This window comes from Semicossyphus pulcher, unplaced genomic scaffold (assembly GCF_022749685.1).
Source record: "Semicossyphus pulcher isolate SPU_LCO1_2020_fin unplaced genomic scaffold, fSemPul1.0.p SCAF_10, whole genome shotgun sequence".
Classification (NCBI taxonomy): Eukaryota; Metazoa; Chordata; class Actinopteri; order Labriformes; family Labridae; genus Semicossyphus; species Semicossyphus pulcher.
The window spans coordinates 8,620,674-8,637,143 of NW_027211604.1; the positions used below are offsets into that span (position 1 = coordinate 8,620,674).

Consider the following 16,470-nt stretch of genomic DNA (forward strand, 5'->3'; position numbering starts at 1 on the left):
GGACAAGTCTCACCCACCTCTGCTGTTGGTATGAAGGATGAACCTGCATAAATGAGCCACAGTTGCCTCTTTAACTGGCATTGACAGGTAGTTGAACATGAGCTGAATGCTAATATTAGACTTTTACGTCAACAACAACTTTCCTTCTAAGAACTTTAAGTGAAGTCCAGCCCGCGTCCTGATTGAACATGTCACCAGTTTACTTATTCTTCAAAAGACATCTATTTATTATTCAGCTTTCCTCACTTTAAAGTCGACTTATGTGAAATCTCCTGTGCTATAGCATTGTCAGATGAAAAACAGAGAAACGCAGCTGATGCAGATGGTTCTGACAGTCCAGGGAACTTCACAGGTCCCAGTCTACTCTGCTTGAGTGTTTTCCTGAGTCCCTCTGAGCTTTCAGGGAAGCTCAAATGTCAGTCTCAGATCTCGGCTCTACCTGCAGAGTACACAAAGACCCATTCAGCTGCCTTTAGAGGTCTGGGTACTTGTTATGTACAATATGTCTGGCTTGACTCAGGTGTTCAGAACTGGAATAGAGTTGGCTGCGGTCAGTGTTGTGCAGAAATTGGACTGTGGTGTGATTTGCGGTTGCGTCTCGGGATTGTCTTCACGATTCTAGAATCCATTTCTCCCCTCAGTTAATTGTTTCTGTTTGTTGTCTCTTATCCTCATCTCAACTCTTACCCCACCTATTTTTTCTTCACCAGCGAAAAGAAGGAAACTCATGACAGATATTTCCAAATTTAGATCATTATCAATTTGCTCCCGTATCTTCAGCTGTGTCTGGGGCCGCGATTGGCTGCGCGCACTGGTCTCAATCAATCTGGCTCTCTCGTGAGCTCAGGTCCATTTGTCCCAGATGCTAATCAGCAGATCTCAGCTCTGAGGCCAGAGGCGCTTTACATGCATTTGCTGCAAAATAACACGAGCAGGCATGCCAAGCCCATCCTGCTCGGGTTTTTGTTTAAAGCCCAGGGAAAGATGTGACACATCGGGGAGGGCAAAGTGTCCCTTTGCGCCTCCGCCACGTAGCCGTGGCTCTCACAGCTGTGGGTAGCAGATGCTCCGAGGTTACAGGCGCAGGCCTTCAGGGACATCACCACTCTGCCCTCCAGGGGCTGCACACGTAACACACTCCACAGAAAACTTACTCAAGGCTTAATGGGAGGGAGAGATTTGTCAGTATGTGCATAGTTCATATTCACTACAGAATTTTCTGTACATTTATTTTGAAGGGATATTATTTAAACATTACATTTTTAGAGAGTTATATTCATCCATTTGTGATTACCAATTGCAAAGTAAATTGACTTGGTATTACTGTTTATATCCCATTTTATTACCAATTATTACCTCAAAATTTCAATGTTTATCATGTAAGATGAATCATACAACATCTTAGTGTAAAATGCATAAAATAGTTCCTCTCCGAGTTATCCTTCCCTCTGTATCTAAATGACTGTTGGATGTCGCCCGTAGCACTCCCAGATTTTAGTCATAGTGAGTCTCAGACTTCTTAAGACCACATAAGCATGACCAGACATGTATGAAAAAACATGCTCAGCCGAAAGGCCAGCGCTGTCAGCTCTGAGCCCGCTCATGATAAGATAATCTGTGCCGACTGTAGATAACCGAGTGCCCTTTCGCAGCCCCGACCAGGCCACATCCCAGACAGGTTAAAATCTGCATTAAAAGCAAATGAGTGGGCACTGATTCACTACACTGTTGCACATTGTCTGACCCACAATGTAGCTTTCCGCTATCATTCCTCAGCCATGATTGAAGGTAGAAATAAATCAGTAGCTCTGTTGAGTTTGTCCATTACCGGAAAGAGCAGCAAGAAAAGGGAAGAAAAAAAAAAGAGGCATAAAAATGAGAATTTAAAAAAACAGAGGCCTGAGTATGGGTGAGTAAATGCAAGAAGAAATCATCTGTTAAAATTAATTAGCCAAGCTCCTCTGAACACAAAATGACAAGACATTAAATATGTATTATTTATGAAATGTCTGTGCTCTGAGAAAAGGGTGTCTAGTGCTGTTAATTACTCAGCCATTCATTCAGAAAAGATTATTTCAAATGGAAAGTGAAAGCAAGGCTAGACAGCAAAAGAGCTGTTAGTTTCTTTCACGCTATTTTTAAATGACATTGGTGAAAATGGAAAAGCTAATTATGGTAGCTCCAAAATTCAAAGCTAATTTGAGAAGCAGCATGTCAGGTTTATTGACGTCTTCTGTAGAGTGATGTGGTTTGATGGCCGCCGAGGAATCTCGCCGGCGCCGCGAGGGAAGGGGAGGAGTGAGCGAATGAAGTATGATTCCTGCTAGACATGAACATAACTTCTGGTAATGGATTTTTATATTCCCCAATTCCCAGTGTTCACTATTCGTTGACTGCAGAGACAACAGGTATATTATATACGTGCATAGCAGCATCAGAAATAGACTACAAATACAGGTTTTGCTGCAGTCTAGCAGCTATGTTTATTAATCCGAGGGTTATTGCAACTTCCAGGAAAGTTTTAATTACGCTGCAGAGGCTGCTGTTTTGTTAACATTTGGACCATGGAGGATGCTTTAAAATGTGTGTATGTGTTAGTTAATAGTAGTAGATTTAAATAAGGGATATAATCACTAGCTTGGTGCAGAACGCTGGCAAACTTATGAAAATATTTTTCACATCCTGAAGTCACAACAGGCCAAAGAGCGTGACGCCATATTTTATCATCAGCGTGATTAGTTTTATTTTCCAACTTGTGCGAAAAAGAGCAGCCGTGCTTTCAAGGTTTGTGATTCCTCCTTAAAGGCAGTCACCTGGCAAAGTGGGAACGAGAGCAGGGCATTTATCCACTTAAAGAGCGCCACCCCGATGATGTCAGTAACAGATGAGTGCGAGACACTCCCCTCTCCATCGCCCCGCAGCCAGCTTTGGTCACCGAGGGCAGAAGGGAAAGAGGGTGGGGGTAGGGGAGATAATTACCAGTATAAATGAAGCCCCGCGAACGATTCGCACTGCTGGGTCCCCTGATCTAGTCTCCAAGGCAACCTCAGCACGCTCATTTGTTTTGTAGATGAGTAATTACATCCAATTAGTGGCCAGTGGAAAAAAAGGAGTCCAAGAAAGGCCCATTGTTCTGGATAGATTGTGTGAATATTAATAGTGGGAAGGTCTGAGGCGCACTGATATGATCGGTGATACTCATGCAGCTGTGGGCACACTCTGCCCAGTCTCATCCTGCATAACAGATCAGATAGCCACTGATGAAAATATATGGCTCAGAGAGCGAGTGTCTGTGTGTTTGTGCGTGAGTGTCTGAGTTGCGTCCAGCTGCCTCTGTCCAGGAACCAAAGCCAGACTCTTACCTGAGCCGCCACACCTGCCTGCCCACAGTGAGACACCGTGCAGTGTGTGACAGATTCTGAAGTTTCATTACCCGGCTAAATGTTTAATATATTCCAAAAAAAAATCTCCTGACTTTATTGTGAAAGTATTTACCGTACACTGAAGGCAGTACGTTTAATTCACACTCATCATCCAAGAGTGCAGAGGAAGAGGTGCTGGTTTCTAGATTTAAAGGGGTAAACATTTGACATTTTGGTCGGCTGTCGCACCCAATTGGAGCAGAATCACGGACCAACTCCACAAAGTTTAGATAGCTTGATTTTATATTATGGGACTGCAATTATATTAGTTGTGGCTAAATTTGTAGTCAGCTCTGACATGAAACTGATATTTGATGCACGACTGATGGGCCGTTTTGCTGACGTCTTTTAGCCATCCAAGGCGCTATCGTGATCATGTTTTCTTTTTGCTTTCTGTTCATAATAGAATCGCAGAATAATTATTCGTTCTCTATTTTGGGAAAAAGGTTCCGGTACAGTAGAAGCTTATCTCAAATAGAAACAACTTACATTACAAGTGAAGCCCACTTCCATAACCTGCTGCTGACAACGCTTTGATAAAAACATCTTCTCATTTATCGAGTATAAAAGGTTTGACATCTTTCATGATAAATGGTAATTGTTTATTATATTAATGCAACTTTACTTTAAATATCAGTTCACTAATGAAGCATTGAGAACGCATTATAGAATAGAAAATAATGCTGTTCCGGTCTGTGCTAATCCGGTGACATATTTAGAATAGCTTCTTCTCCATGAATTCCCAATAACAGGGTTTGTCAAATGTTTTTTCCCCGTTATAATTATTCCATTGATCGGGTTTTCCTCATTAGCAAGGCCAATCAATTTTGTGTGACATTTGTCTAAGTGAAGTAAATGGAATGATTGGTTCTTGAGCTTTGTTCAATGTGTCAGGCTTTATGTGACGTACGTGGGAAGCCTGCCGTATTTGGAGCCTATAATTTGATGAGTGGGCAGACAGCCCACAAGTGGTGAGATCAGAGTGCTAAAAAGCATTGGCGGAGAGAAACATGGCTGGTGCTTACATTCCATTTGGCAGAAGTGGACTGTCTCCCTCTGAATGGGTAGAGGTGAAGTGGCTTTGAATGGCTGTTCGCTCCAGGACCCAAATAAAAAAACAAACACACAGCAGGGGAAACCCAGCATGGAAAAGCCAGTGTCACCAATCTGAGTCCCTCCTGAGTAGATTAACTCTGTTATCAAAGAGGTGTGAGAGGGACCCGGTTCTTTTAATTGCACCCTTTATATGAGCAGCTTGTCTCAGATTAAGAGGACAAGCAATAAATGTCAGCACGACTTATTGCTGAAAGACATTTTCTAAACTGTTGATAATCCGCCATCTGTGTCAAAGAGAGAATCATTGGAAGGGGCCAATCTGAGACGTGCTCCGAGTACTTAGTGCACTTGAGAACGCCTGTCGTCAATAAACACAAATGTCTCTGTATCTCACTCACATAAAAGCCTTATCATCTGTTGCTTTTGGTCAAAAAAAGAGGCTTTAAATTAATTATTGATCGGTGCACTTTCTGTTTCTTTTCATTTAAATGACAAAAGCTTCCTGCAGGTATGTCAACGAGGAATGGGCGCTTTGAAATGAGAAATGTATTGAGCTGTGTTTTTAATGATTCTTCAGTTTTATCTCACTCATTAATGATTGCAAGAAAACACAGAGGACACAGGTTAATTGTGCAGAAGCAAAAAACATATCAAAGCTGTGGCCTGATTGTATATTTTGTATTTATTGTTATTGGTCCAATTGAATTAAGTCGAGGCTTTAGATTAACTGACAAGGTCTTAAATGACTGTATTCACTCAGCGGCCATTTTCCTCTGAAATCACGATCAGGGTAGGAAGCTCAAAGGCTGCTAAAAATTCCCACTGCTGTGTTCCAGGTTGTACTGCAGGCCGCATAAATGTAGGAAGTTTGACAAATCAATTTATGTAATTGCTTCCAGATTGATCAGAGTACAAAAAAAACAATGAACAGTAAAAATCCTGAGGGACATCGGGCCATATTTCGAGTTAAAACAGCACAGCTAACATTTACACAACAGCTAATGTTAGCTGTCTGCCACTTCCTAGCTAATATTACAGTTAGTAAGGAAGTGGCTGAATGCGAACATTATCTTTGAAAGAAATATAAGGTACGATAGGAAAGGTGTCAATAGATTAATCTTCGTAAAAACATCGTATTTGATAACCCAGTAGCTTCTGTAGACCAGAGAGCTAATGTTAGCATTCTGCCACTTCCTAGCTAATATTACAGTTAGCCAGGAAGTGGCTGAATGCTAACAATAGATATGAAAGAGATATGCGACAACAGGAAAGGTAAACCTTATATTTGATATCCCGGTAACTAGCATACATCAAGAGCGAAAATTAGCATCCAACCACATCTATGCTATCATTACCTTCAGCTAGGACTTCATGCCTTTCCTATGTATCGTACACTATTTAAAGGTCATGTTGGCATTCTGCCACTTTGTAGCTAGCAGTAATATTAGCTAGGAAGTGGCTGAATGCTAACATTAGCTGTTGTCTGTTGGGAGCTATTTGGTAATGAAGTTGTTTTACCGTATAATATGATCTGATGTTCCTCCAGAATTTCACTGGACATCGTCTTTTCAGAATGATTGTCAGATCCGCTAAGTTAGCTTACAACCTAAAGACACAGCACACGGCATTACAAGAGCATTTGTGCTTCCCACCCTGAGCGCGATGCTAGAGGAAAATGGCCACCATGTGAATCTGGTGAATTCTGTTTTTTCAGAGAGAGACAGTAAATATCCATAACTGTACAGCTAATGTATAAGATATAGCTTAGCATAACAGACAAGGACCACATGTGACCACATGGGGCCTGGCTTCATGGCTGCAGCTGCTGGGGAGGGAGGGCAGGGAGGGCCAATTAAAGCAGACAAAATGCGAGGATGTAACCTAAAACATGGTGACTCACAACACCAAGCTGTGCTGCACAATCTGGACTTTGATTTTGACAATGATAAAAGTTGATTGCCACAATGATGGAGTCCCCTCCCCTCCCCCTCCCCACCCTATACTGTATCTCCCAGGCCTCCCCGATTATGGGTTTTACTCTGCGCCCAGTGACCAGAGGGGGGGGCCCTGCTCCTTTGCTGACTATGGCTCCCTGGGGCCCCAAGCGGCTCAGATGCTGCACAGTGAGCATGCCACCTCCGCCTGCAACTCCCCCCTCCAGCACCTACACAGCCCGGATCAATTTAAGAACCCAGGTTTGTATATGCGCATCTATCTCATCCACGTTTTGGAGTTTTCAGTTTGATTCATGACATTCTTCCATGCAGATGATCTAATCTTATTTTTATTATTATTTTCTTACATTTCCCTTCTTTTGTTAAGGAAAGAAAAAAAAAATCCCCCTTTAAAAAACCTATAAAACGTCTTGCTGACAAAATAGCATTGCATGTTCTTCCTCCTTTTTTCAACTTTTAAAGTAGATTTTTCTGTTTCTTTGTGAAGTTATGTTCCCGCCCCTGCTTGCACATAAGGGGCCGACACATACAGAATGTAATCCTTCATTTGCATGTGAACAAAATAACTACTGATGATGTCGGAGAGTACACTGGCCTCTCTAACAGAGCTGAAGTTGATGTGATTTTTCAGCAGCAAAAAGGAACGAGTTAAGTGTGGGAGTGAGAGTCATTTTTGTTAGTGGAGCCCTTTAAGTATTTGAAGTGTAAGAATGATTGCTCGTGTTATTAGTGTGTGAAAGTCTAACTGGGAAATCAGTGGAAATGCTGTGCGCTGGGTAGACACTTAAAAGACAACATTTTTGCATAATACAGCCATTACTCTACAGCACAAGAACATTTTCATCTGTTTCTGCTCTTCTCTCATGTATCTTATGTAATCATAGCTTTCAAAAGCGAGGGAAGAGATTCCACTGACGAGGAAAAGTTACCGCACATTGACATTTCAATACCTGCGTGCATCAAAACATCAGAAATGTTCTCCTTCTTTGAGAGCAGACAATCGTCCTTAGAATTAGCACAGCTTTATTTGGTTATCTTGTTCATCATGACCACTGTTTATTACAGAAATTTAAGCTCTATAAAAAGGAGGTCTAGTTTAGTGGTAGCCTTGGTGCATTGTGGGAGATTTGCCAGGGACAGTGCTGACCTACACACAGCGGTTAGTTTCTCTGCCTCCGGAGACTCGCAGCCCCCCGCCCCCCCGCTGGGCTTGAAATCTGCTGTAAACTTCAATCTTGTGCCTTCACAACTGTGTCTCCACCTCCACTTCACAATAACAGCAGCAACACATATTGAGAACGAAAGGGGGCTGTCCTCTCACCCTTTTGGACCAATAAAGTAATTGTGTAAGTGTGGGGCCAACTCTCCCCCTCATGGTTAGAGTGTTGGCCAGCTGCCTCGGGCAGATGTTGGCATTTCCTACAGACTGACGTTAGCACAGTGAATGGCAAAAAAAAACACGGACAGGTTGCATAGAAACAGCTACATTAATGTGATATTCTGAAGGGTTTGTTGTTGTTTTAGTGTCTTTGTTACACTTATGGAGGCGAGGTAGCACTGCAGACACAGATCAGCATACTTCTTATGGATGTGTTGAGCTGTTAGAAGTGTTTTATTTCATGCACATTTGCACAGCAGAGAGAAGTTTACTTCATATAACTGCAGATACACACACCAACGCCAGGCCTCTGTTGAGTTTTAATGCTGGTTGTAGCATGTTAATATATTGCACATTACATTACATTTTGTCTGTTTTAGCAGCATGAACTCTGTTTGGTTGTGGTTGGTAGTTTTTTCCTGGTTGGTAAGGCGCAGTTATTTTTTCTCACCTGAGAGGACATGTTCAAATCCTGAGTGAGTCAACAGAGCTTGATTACATCATAACACAATTTATGTGCTTGTTGTCTGTGAAATAGACTTTATATTGGTAACCGAACTCGACCCTAATGATATAAACCACATTATAGCAAATTATAGGTCCTAGAATCACAACAGCGATGTTTATTTGGATGTAGATAAGAGCAGAAACGAGTCGTTTTCAGGAAGTGTAATTTGCTTTTATGTGCATTAGGTGCGTTATGATGATGATTACCAGCATAGATTACCCATAAGTCATTTATCATGTCATGAGTGCTTCTTACAAAGTGATGAAGACGGCACACAGATTCCCAGACAGAAAGGGAGGATTGTTTATATGTAGACTTTGATGGCAGATCTCATCGATAAATGCTCTTATGTGCTTTAGTTCTATATTAAAGTGACATTTACTGACAATGCAGCACGCAGTGTTCTGTACAGAGTTACGGCTTAAACATTCATTAATTCAGGGCTTCCCATTTTCCTTTCAAAGAACGTCACACACAGAAGCATCCCAGCATCAACTGATTTTCTCTCCAGCCTTTTCTGTGCTTTCAGCACCAGAAAGAGTCAGCACTTTTATCCCCTATTAAAGAAATTCAAAATGAATAGTGACACACGAGTCTGTGTCACAGTTGGCTCTTATTGTGAAAAACAATCTGACCCACATTGCACTCGGGCTTGTTTTGCTCCCAAAGCTAAATGCAGAAGCGGAGCAGCCCCTACATTTAAATGAAAAAAAATCAGCTTCACAGGGAGATTTGGGGGGGGCGGCGGGGGGGTTGAGCCACACTCTAATAAAAAATCACCAGTCATAGAAAATGAGGATTGCCATTTCAACTGAAAAAATCCTTAATTATATAATAAGGCAGCCTAGTGGGGGCTGTGCATGCAAGATAAGAGCAGTAGCTGCACACTGTGTAAAGTCCTTACAGTTAAACAGAGTGTCAACTCCACTAGATGTGTGTTTAGTGAGATGGCTTAATTTTTCTAGAGTGCTATACACGGATACAGAGTGTGTTTAAGGTGCTTCACGTGGACCTGACCTGTCTACCACAGCTCTGATAGTGATGTGTTAAACATGGTGACACTGATGCAGCTTGTACACTGTGTTTATCTGCATCCAAACATTGGATTTATTCCAGTTTCACGCCGCGTTTCTTTACTATAAAGCCGTCTTCAAACACACGAGATGGAGCGTTTTCTGTGCGCTGAAGATTTCTCTTCTTAATGCAGCTGTGCAGTTTTTTTTGCAGCGTCTTTCAATAAGGGTGAGACGGAGGGTTATGCGAAGCTGACAGCAGAGGAGATTGCTGTTAAGAGATCACTGCGTTTTTCTTTCTCCCTGCCTGTTTTTTCTCCCTGCATTGCCAGTGTTATTGGCCTTTAGTAGGCATCTGGATTTTCCAAAGACATTTTATTAGTCTGAGTTGCTCTTACTCACAGGGCAAAGGTGGTAAGTCATGTACAGTATTTCTTTTTTATCCCCCCCTGAGCTCGGACCTGAAGATGAAGTCGGGTCAAGCTTTTATATTTCCCCCTCATGCCTCTTTCTCTTGTCGGACGTTACCTGCTTTGTTTTATGCCTCGAGTTACATCAGCAGACTGAGAAAGCTGCAACACAGCTGAAAGAACTGAGAGTATTTTTAGCGGGTTCTCGCCGGCGTGTGTGAATCATCCGGTCGTATAGGAAACGCATAAACGTCTGAGTGCAGATGCTCAAATGAAGTCAAAATAATCCTGTGTTACTCTTCTTATTCAACAGTGTCCAAGTACTCCTTCACATTATGCATGGCAACATTTACACTGCAACCTTACTAGTGTATTAGCATGGTGGAAGTATTTCCTAGCAGTGTGCTTGTTTTGTGTTGTGCATGATTCTACAAAGTGAATGTTACTCCTATGCATAAAACACAGCATGTAGATTATAATTAGAATATCATACTGGATTCAACCCTCATTCTGGCCTTTTAAAACGTGTAACCTAAACGCTGCACTATTTTGACATCACGTGAAATTGTATAAATAGCTGTGAAAGCAGTAAGTATCTGTCCTTTGAGACAACACATGAATCCAGTGATGTGTTCTTTTAGCAATAAGAGTTGAACTGTCGGTTTGTGTTTGTTTCTGAGCCGCTCTGCTCTCTGCTGTGTTTGTATGCAGGCACCAACCCGTCAAGGCCCGGAGGTTTCCCCGGTGCTAACAGTCCAGGGCCTGTGGCTGACCTGTACGGACCCAGCAGCCAGGACTCGGCTGTGGGAAACTACATCAGTGCTGCTAGCCCTCAGCCCGGCTCTGGGTTTGGCCCCAGCATCACAGTGAGTAATCGATGGCAGGCTTTCTTTAGCATATTGAGCTCAGCTGCTTCTTGTGTGTCAGAATAGCTCCACTAAAAGGAGACACTAAGCCAATGCATGCTGCGTATAATTGTGACTTTGTGTAAAACAATTAAACACAAGAGTTTTTATTATAAACACGAGTGCTTACTAATTAGAGAACATTATTTTCTTCCTCTGAAATGATCAAAATAACCACCACCTGCCTCTGAGCAAATGTGCCCAATCAGAATCATTCATTACAGTTGAAGAGTGTGGACTATTTCTCTGCTGTCATCGAGTTCACAGGTCCTAAAAGCATTTTGTACATCAGAGTAAACCCTGTCCGAGCCCTGAAAGTTATCTGTGTTAAATGCAAATGTTTATTCCCCTTAGCTGTTGCACAAATCACCTCACTTCAGCCTCCGTGTCACCTTCCCAGAACAAATTTCCTTTATTTTTAGAAGCCCATCTGTCCCAGCGCTCGAGCTCGCTCCGTCACTAGGACAAAAGCTTCCAAGCAGGTTTTGTCTCTCTCAGTGTCCTTGTCCAGGCGCAGTCGCTCAGCCAGGTGCTGCTGCAGGTCGCCATGTCCACTCATACGTGTAACAGTAGACCATGTTTACTGCCTGTGGATGTGTGTCCTGGCCTGTGTGTGAGATTAGGTGCCATTACAAAATGCTTGGAAGGCCTCAACCTCGGTGTTCTCGCCAATAAAGCCGTAGCACTGGAGGACAGTGGTGCTGAATTGTATTATAATTGGGGACGATAACACTCACAAAATACACCCTCTTTTTATTATAACCTCGAGTCTAAGAGAGATCATCTTAAAGCCTATAAAATGATCTCAGGAGAAACTGAAAGAGGGGGTATTATGCTGTTTCACATTTTAAGACATATATATAATGTTACAATGTTGGATGTTCACACTAAACGTGGGTGAAGTTTTAAGATTGTAGGTAAAAGTATGTTGGAGTAATCCCCATGCTTCTCACCTCAGTCTGCATGCTGCTGTGAACGCCAGGTTTCACACTGTTTTGTCTGCCATTGCGCTGTGTGACATCACTAAATGGAGCCTCAGCAGGCTTCAGAGAGCTGGCCAATCAGAAGAAAGTGGGCCTGTAGGGGCGGGGTTTCTTAAAGAGACGGAGCAGAGGCTGTATGAGGGCCTGCACAGAGCACCAGTGTGACAAAAATTTGGAGTTTTTTTAAACTGTAAATGATGCTAAGCTACTCCACAGGTATCACAGAGTGAAAAATGAAGCTTGAAATTAGCATAATACCCCCCTTTAAACAAGCTAAAAAATAACATTACTGTATTTAACATTTAGTTACTGGTTTATTAAACCTTATAAGGTATTTTTAGAAGAAATACGGAGATAATTATACATAAAATGGACCCATTTCCTGTCTTATTTGTGTACTTTTGCAAGGATCCAGTTTGTAATCCATCATTTATTACATAATCTACACGATAAGATGTCTAATAACAGGCATAGGCTGCAACCTGGACTATAAAGCAGACATTCAAAAGTATGAATGAACATTAATAATAGGCTTTGCAGCACATTTAATGCAAGAAATGCAGCGTAAAAAAAACACAGACAGAATAAACAGCAAAATAAAGACAGAGTGACATCATAATAAAACAGACTGTAAGCGTAAGTCTGTTCACATTTACTTAAACGTAACTTGTAGCGCTGATATTCAGTTTCATGTTTAGGACCCTGTAGTAAGGGACCAGGCTCAAACCCCCCAAAAGCCGCCTCAATCATCTCCTTGTTTACTCATCCTGTGTGTTCTTCTACCTCAGACCTCTCTGAATAATTAATCTAAAATTGTAGCGTCTGAATTTTACGGCCCCCAGCGAGGTGCGCCGTCGGGGCTCGGCTATCCGTCTCCCTGCCAGGCTTGTTGGGCCATGTTTGCTCTGTTTTACACGACTGAACTGAGTGACACAGTATAGGTTATGAAAATAACACCTGCTTTCTCAAAGAAGCTAATTAATGCATGGCTTAACTGAGGTGGAATAACAACAAGCCCATTAGTACTGCAGGCGAGCGCTGCGAGACTACAGGGTGAAGACACTCGCTCCAAACTTTATGGGCCTCATCATTAAACTGAATTTCCCACAAAGAAAGTACAAAAAGAGTGATGTGGACTGTTTGTGGCGTTCTTGTAGTCAGATGCTGTATTTTTCAAGCTGAGTATAAACATGTTTTCGGTATTTTCGGGGCGTGTTTTTGTGGTGAATTGTTACTTTGTCACACAATTTTGAGCCTCACTTTAGTGAAAAATCCCAGAGGAGAATTTGCGCAACACATTGATTTATTGGGGCTAATTGTTAACAGCGTAGCATGGATGGAGTAAATGTGAGACTTAATGTTGTCTATATGGGGGTGGTGTCACTGGGGGCAAATGTGCAAATCGCTCATGAGAGAGTAAAACCGTTTTTATTAATTTCGGTAAGTGTTTGTAATTGATTTATGAGACCCAAACAAAAACGGAGCTTAACAGAAAACACATTTTATTGGCTTTTTGCCTCCCTAAGCAAAGCCTCTCTTATTAATTGTTTTAGGTCCACTGGCTATCTGCCATAATCTGTTGGTTTCAGAGGAGGAAGCAAAATATTTGTTATGAAAGAGCGGGCTGGCTCGCTTTCAAAGCAGATTTACCAGCAGATAGTTTACAGATGGAAATGAGCCGATTTGTTTCCTTTATTTTCAGTTTGAAGCAACAGATTTGTACAGAAAATGTAAAAAAAAAAACTTGCTTTTGATGCGACAAAAACTGTAAATTCTGGATAAGAAAGTCGAGCTTTTCTAAAACAGTTTAAAAGCACTAATTTCCTAAAAAGCCCAGAGAAGAATATAGAGTTCATACTTAATTCATCAAATCCAGGTGAGCTTTTGTGTTCCAGAATGTAAAATAGTTCCTGTGATACCTGCCACTAAATCACCTCCCCTGAATCAGCCACTGAATAAAACAGAGAGCAATAAAGCAGAGAGGTGATGCAGCAGCCCTGCGACTTCCTGCTCTCTCTCTCCTGCAGATGATCTCTCTATTCAGAACATTAAAATAGGAAATGATTCAGAACTAAAATGTGCTTTATAATTCATTTTCTCTTTCCTGAGGATGCTGCTGAACTGATTACACGTAGGATCATCATATGTCACAACCTCACGGATGACTTCAGAGTCGCTGATTTGTGGCTCGGTCTTCTCCGCTCCAGCGATTTTATTAATCCCTTTAGCCAATATCAAAACAGCCACTGTGAAGAAGAACTAATGAACTTAACTGTTTTTTTTATGCGAGACAATTAGAGCGCAATTAGCTGATTGGAGTGATAAAGACAGATAATCGCTGTGGAAAGTGCTTCTCTTTTCACTGCTGTGTTTGAATCCAAGGATTTCTTCAGACCTGTCAGCAGCAGCGGCACTATTCACAGTATCCTGATAACTGAGCCACTTAATGAAAGGCTTTCAATACTCTAAAACACACTGATCTCACTGAGGGCTGTTTACAAGCCTGTTCTCCGCGTGCTTCAGATTAAATCAGTCGTGTATGTTGGCATCAATGAGGATTGTGGGTGCGTTACAGCTGTTCTCACTCCCAAGTCGTCAAATAAGGCCGCTTGGTCAGCGGCCCAACATGTCAACGTATGATGCTGTGGGTTCTCGCCTGTCATATCTGGACTCTGTCCTCTAGCTCGTTGTTTCAATTTGGCATTTAAGCCAGGTTACGCAGCAGTGTGACGTTTGGCAGCTTTAGATGGAAATTCTTATTAGTTTTAGTCACATTTGAGTCATTTTTACCCTTTATAGTTTTAGTCGATGACAACTCAAAACACTTTTAAAGTCGCATTTGAATCATTACTTTTAGTCAAAATGTTTCTCTCTTGAGAAAATATAACCCACCCTCGAGTCTCCCTCTTCTTGTTTTCACCTGCTTCAGGTAAAATCAAGATTTCAGCAGATCATCCGTACAGTAAAAGAGCGATGAGGACAACAGCGTCTAAGAACACTGGATTACTTTTTTATGCTAGCTCCTAACTTTTCATCAACAGTCTGACTGAAGCAGACGGCAGATGATCGCTCCTTTTTGTGCAGAAGCGTCAAATGATTCGCCTGAAGCAGAAAGCTTGAGTTAACACAGACAGTTCATCACCACCTTCATGATACCTGTTATCTCTAACTGGTGCTTGAGGCTTTAAAATATCATGGACGTTGAATGTCCGACAGCCGACCGCGAACATTTCAGTCCCGTCTCGTATCGTTAACGAAAACAAAACAGACGTGTCGTCAGAGATTTTATTATCAACGATCTATTTTTAGCTCGTCAACATCTCGTCTTCATCTTGGAAAAATGGAAAATGGTTGACGAACATTTATCGTCATAATTTTTGAATTAACACTGTGACGTTGTGAGAATGGCGCAAAAGGGTTTTGGAGATGTTGGATGAGTCAAACAAACATTCAACTTTCATCTGGGATCCCGTGTGAAACTAATAATGCCAATGTTTCCCTTTTTGTTTTTTTTTAATAAGATGACTTTTTAAAGTTTCGTAATGTTACTGATGTAACGTGTGTATCTTCATTGCGTAAAATAAGTTGCATTAGGTAAAAAGTGTGCTTTATGTGCCTTACATACGAAGCGGTAAATACGCATCATATCTTAGTAACGTACCCTAGCTTTGTAACTAGTGCATGTATATTAACACTTGTTAATTATTTAAAATGTAGTATTGGTGCCTAAAAATAACCAAATTGCAACTGTTAACGCTAAAGTGTTGCGCCTCCAAATGCCATTAATTCGAAATGTTTGCGTGCTTTATTTTGAAAATCAAATCAGATATTGCTTTTAAATTGTCACTTCCTTTACTAATTTAATTTGAAAATCCAACTTGAGGTTGCATAATGTATTGTTGCTGACCTGACCGCAGAGCCGCGCACGGGCCAAACAGACAGTGGTACCTAGAGAGTTACATTTTGAAGCCAGGGGCCGCTGACTTAGCTGCCATGTGTGACGAGTTGGGCTTTGTTTCATGTTATTGTCTCCTTTAATTTTTCACAAAGGTCATTGTTACCTGAGAACTGTTTACATAGAGAAGACATTGATTTATAACTCTTTTAACATCTTTGACCGTGTCCTGCTTCCTGTAGTAATTTTTGCACTGTTTCTGCATTACATGAATATAACCTGTTTGCTGTTTACGACAGTATAGTCTCCTGCTCTGCTGCTGAACATGATCAAACTGAATCAAAAAGTTCACATTATTCATGCTAGCTGAAAAATGAAATGATACTCACTTTTTCTCTCCTTGAAATGCATACTGACAAGCGCACTAACTGTACACTTTTAGGGCCCGTTGATTGCGACAGCTTTTACAAATGGATACCATTGAACAGGTGGCCGGTTGCCATCTCATCAGAGGTATTGCATTTTATTTACTGTGCATTTCTATCAGTCTCTCTCTAATATGTGTTCATCACATGACTGGTTGTTTATTCACCCCCCTCAGAATGACAGAGCTGGTAGTAAAGTGTGAGTGTGACCGAGGGGGTATGTGTTTACAAAGCGGGAGGGACGAGGCGGAGGAAAGTTTATTTTAATCAAATTAAATCACGATAAGTTTGCGACTCATTGTAGGCAAATGTTAAACTTGAGTCATATGCACACTCATGCTACCAGTTCTGCATTTACTCTTTCTTTTTCTTCTTATTAACATTTTTTTTTTTAAACCTTTATTTAACCAGGAAGTCCCTTGAAATTCAATCTCCATTCTTACACATACACTTAATTATGCTTTTCATGTTACTACATGGCCTCAGCTGTGGTTGTTCGGGGACAGAACTCTCATCACAC

At 41.5% G+C, this 16,470-nt stretch overlaps 1 protein-coding gene across 3 annotated transcripts in view; it reads left to right on the plus strand.

Moving 5' to 3' along the window:
* Positions 1-16,470, plus strand: part of LOC138595947 (RNA-binding protein Musashi homolog 2) — a 292,330-nt gene that overhangs the window by 269,912 nt on the left and 5,948 nt on the right. Inside the window, exons 12-14 of one of the 3 annotated variants that reach the window (XM_069667495.1) lie at positions 6,494-6,673; positions 10,454-10,608; positions 15,968-16,038. In XM_069667495.1, coding sequence (XP_069523596.1) covers positions 6,494-6,673; positions 10,454-10,608; positions 15,968-16,009 — 377 coding nt within the window. In that variant the 3' untranslated portion in view covers positions 16,010-16,038. The remainder of the gene's footprint in view (positions 1-6,493; positions 6,674-10,453; positions 10,609-15,967; positions 16,039-16,470) is intronic. The other 2 variants (XM_069667486.1, XM_069667503.1) reach the window with 2 other exon arrangements.